This window comes from Cavia porcellus, unplaced genomic scaffold (assembly GCF_034190915.1).
Source record: "Cavia porcellus strain 051 isolate PalLab524CR breed Dunkin Hartley unplaced genomic scaffold, mCavPor4.1 scaffold_17, whole genome shotgun sequence".
Lineage (NCBI taxonomy): Eukaryota > Metazoa > Chordata > Mammalia > Rodentia > Caviidae > Cavia > Cavia porcellus.
The window spans coordinates 48,748,338-48,752,668 of NW_026947500.1; the positions used below are offsets into that span (position 1 = coordinate 48,748,338).

The 4,331-nt window shown below is 35.3% G+C and overlaps 1 protein-coding gene across 1 annotated transcript; it reads right to left on the minus strand.

Annotated features, from left to right (window-relative positions):
- Positions 1-2,140, minus strand: LOC100725279 (olfactory receptor 4P4-like). Its single transcript, XM_003464170.2, has one exon. It carries the CDS (start codon positions 1,763-1,765, stop codon positions 839-841), a length of 927 nt encoding a protein of 308 aa, XP_003464218.2. The 5' UTR covers positions 1,766-2,140; the 3' UTR covers positions 1-838.
- Positions 2,141-4,331: the final 2,191 nt, after the last annotated feature.

Here is a 4,331-nt window from a genome sequence, read left to right on the forward strand (position 1 = left end):
CAATTTGCTATTCAACCCCCTCAAAATATTCTCCTTCCCTTCAAACATACTTGTACCATTATTTTGGCCACTTCTTGAAAATGCTCTTGACATCCTTTCTAACATCTCCTGGTGCGCTGTAATGACTGTCTGGCAATTCTCAATCAATGCACAGTCTTTTGCAAAGAACCAGAAGCTGCATAGTACCAGATTCAGTAAATAAACTGGTTAAGTTCACAACATATTTTATTTGACAGAAATTGACTTAACCATTTGATCAGTGTTAGCTGATTAAATATATATGGAATGCAACATTTTAAAAATTTAATATAGTAAAAGATAAATTGCCTTTAAACTGCTTCAAAATACTCCCCTAGCATCAAGCACACTTTCTGTTTTTGGGAATGTCTTCAGTGTAATAAGCTTTTAAAAATTTAAATATTAACATTATTTTTGATCATCCCTGGTCATTTTAACAATTTTTTATGTTTGATCTGCAATAAACACTTCACAAAGGAAGTGCTCAGGACTTTCCACTACAACAAATCTCAGTCAAAATTTTTGGTTTCTAAGTCAAGGCACAACTGCTAAACCATGCAGTATATTTAGTTTGTGCTGATAACATTATCACCAAGTTCATTATATTTAGGATTAGGATAAACAGAGTAAGTTACAGGTATCAGAACTGAGAAGGAATCCATGTCCCGAGGATACAGGCACAGAATAATAAACAGAAATCAAAAGAGAACATTTTCTTGGCAAGTCTAGTGACTTCTGACCCCAGCTCTCGGACCTGTTGCATTTGATGACACTGATTCTGTGGACATAAGGCTAAAGAGTGACTTCAGTAGCAGAGATCTCAATTCCTTCCAAACAGTTGGTCTCCACACCACACTTTCCTCATGGCCTTCTTCATGTCTGTGTTTCTCAGTGCGTAAATGAGAGGATTGAACAATGGTGCAATCACAGTGTAAAAGAGAGCTAATACCTTGTCATCGCTGATGGAATCAGCTGTGGGGGCGTAGGTGAAGATAAGAGGCAGGAAGAACAGGAACACAACAGTGATGTGTGAGCCGCAGGTGGACAGGGCTTTGCGGCGGCCCTGGGAGGAGCCGGTCCTCAAGGTGGACAGGATAATGATGTAAGAAATCACCAAGGCAACAAAGGTCAAAATAGCCAGCACCCCTGTGGTGGTAATGATTGTAATAAACAAGTGCCTTGTGTCCGTGCAGGCAAGCTTCAGCAATGGGAATATGTCACAGAAATAGTGGTCTATCTTACTGGGACCACAGAAGGGAAGATCAATAATAATCAATACATGCACGAATGAATGGAGAAAGGCTCCAATAATAGAGACCATCAAAAGGCTATAACACATCTGCCTTCTCATGACAGCCATATAGTGAAGTGGTCTGCAGATGGCCACATAGCGATCATAGGCCATGACCACCAAGATGAAGATCTTGGTGGCACCAAAGAAGTGGGCATAAAACATCTGGGCAATGCAGCCATTATAGGAGATGGTATTCCACCGAGTCAAAAGATCTATGATAAATTTGGGGGCCACTGTGGAAGTGAAGCCCATATCCATGAGAGACAGGTAGCTGAGGAAAAAGTACATGGGCTGTTTGTGAAGGTGGCTGCCCCTGATGGTGAGGAGCATGACCAGATTTCCTGAGAGAATTGCAAGATAGCAAAGTGAGAAGAGCACAGAGCAGATAGCCTTTACATCCTCATCACTAAAAAGACCTAGGAGTATAAATTCTGTAACATTTTCATACTCCATTACTTCTGCGGATTTGATTACTTAGAAAGAGAGGATAATATACCTGAAACACTATACTTTTTGAAAGTATTGATTTATTTTCAAAGTCATTTGCTTTTTCAATAAACAAGTGTTGACTATGTATCATGATCCAATCAATATAATTGGAGCTAGGAGTATACAAATTAGCTCAATATGGAGAACACCTACTCACAGTATAGTTGATTAGAGTTCAAATGCAATAAATATAGTGCAAATAATCAATAAATTGCAACTGTGATGAATTCCAAAGTCTCATGATTACCTTGAAGAGCAGGTTGAATAAGTTAAAAAAATGTATCATATTTTTTCCACTTTAATTTTGAGATGGAATTTCAATACTACAGCTTAAAAGAGGTTTCTAAAGCTGCACTATACTTACAAATCTTGGCCTTTCCCAGTGACTTCAACTACTAAATTCTGAATGTGTGAAGGTGTCTAGTACTCTAATCAATGCCATATGTTAAACGGTGACTCTCTCAGTAATCATCTCAGAAAGTGCCTTTAGAATATTTCCTTAAACATTTCTTTGAATACATAAAGGGAGAGGAAAAGCAGGAAGCAGATCTTTGAAGAGAATGGTCGGTCCACAGTTTGGGCTTCTAGCACTGCTGTGGCTTCCTAGAATTTATGATGTTTCCCGGTCTCTTCTTCAACGTAATGCAGAAGCCTTGTGGTTTTCACCAGAGCCTTGTTTGCTAGCATTTCCTTTTACAATGGCACAACTAGTGAAGGGGGGTGGGAGATAAATTGCATCCAGAGATTTTTCTTCAATTCATTCTTTTCAGCATCTTTGTCTCTGAATTGAACAAACTGGACCTCATTTTTACCTTTACCAGGATCATGGTATGTTTATGAAGCCATGTCCTAGAAAATGTCAGTGAAAACAAGGAAATATTTAATACAAAATAAAGTGCACTGAAGTTAAAAATATCTTGATGGAAAAATGTATCACACAAATACTACAGTCAAGTGTCAGTTTTACAAAAAACTGCTGTCATTAATGAACATTTGTTATTATATTTATGAAATAGAACAAGAAGTTAATGCACTTTGTAGTTTATGAGAGAAAAAGTTTTAGGAAAGGCACTTTCAACCTGCAAAGAGATTTTGAATAGGACTGTAGATAGTTTAAAATTGCTTTGAAATCAATCCATGGACCTCTAGTTAGTACTGTCTGGTTTAACTTCTTCTAAAATCTCTGAAAGTGTTACTTAGGAAAAGATCAATTGTGATGGGCCTTGATCTGTAATGTGAAATTTTTAAGTAAAATTTTAAAATTTATTTTAACTTCGAGTCATCTCTTCTTTCTCTGGAAATAGAATCCTTTCCTTACTTATAGAATTTTATTGAAATACGTAAAAAAGATTAAAACCTCTGAAAAACTTTACTTTGTGCTCGATTGTTAAGAAGTAGAAATAAAACAAATTACTTTTTCTAAATTAATCAATATAGTCATTGTTTAAAAACCAAAATTACTTTTTATACATACTTCGACTGCACACATAACCACAATGTGACACTGGAGAAAGTAGCAGAGGGTGGTGGAGGGATGAAGCTGAAGCGAATCTCTTCTGTACATGAACACAGCTGCCAAAAGGAAACTCATTAATCTGCACAATCAATAGAAAGGTGCAAAACAATAATCCTTCATAGTAATTACAAAAAGATGGTAACAAAAGTTTTTAGTAAAACTTGAAAAGCACATTGAAAAATTCAGCAACAGTTGATATACACCATGGTTAAGGTAACTTTTTAAAGAGAACAAATGAGTGAGCGTTCCTTTTCAGGTACTGAAGTACAGTGTAAGTCTATGACAACTAAGAAGTTCTGGAAGAAACAGATGGCAGAGTTCAAAGGCAGTCAATAAAAATACATGAATTTATTACATTTGAACCTACATTTCAGTTAAAATTGCAAAATGTTGAAGTCTTTGGTAACTAGTATTAGAACTTTGAATTTCTATTTGGAAAAATATCCTATCTTGTTGGTCCAAAAATGATATATTTAAGGTGGCTGAAATAAACATATATGTCAAACAAAATTGTTTTAAAAATGCATGCTATCGGGGATATAGCTCAGTGGCATAAATGACTGTCTTGGAAATGCAAGGTCCTGAGTTCAATCCCTAGTATAAAAAATGATAAAATGCATATTAAATGAATAATTATATGGGAGAATGAATTTTTACCTGAAAACATTTGAAGAGATATGTAATGAATTTAAATATTTGATAGGATGACATTTCATATAAATAAACTATTTTTAAAAGTGGAAAAATACACACACACACACACACACATATTCTATAAATCTCCCATATACTACCCTGTTTTCAAACAAGAATAAAAATGTTACATAAACAATGTTCACAAAGAAAATCACAACAGGTTATTAGCTCAAGTATACACTTTCTCCAACACTTTTGAATGAGGAAGATGCAAATTAAACAATGAAGCTCACTCAGCAGCCTTGTGAAAACAAAATTACAAAACTTGTCCTTATAAAATTTGATGATTCTCTTTAAAAATAAGCATTTGACCTAGTG

What these genes read in the sequence shown, in the direction of transcription:
- LOC100725279 (XM_003464170.2), bottom strand. Translation starts at nt 1,765, where the DNA reads ATGGAGTATGAAAATGTTACAGAATTTATACTCCTAGGTCTTTTTAGT.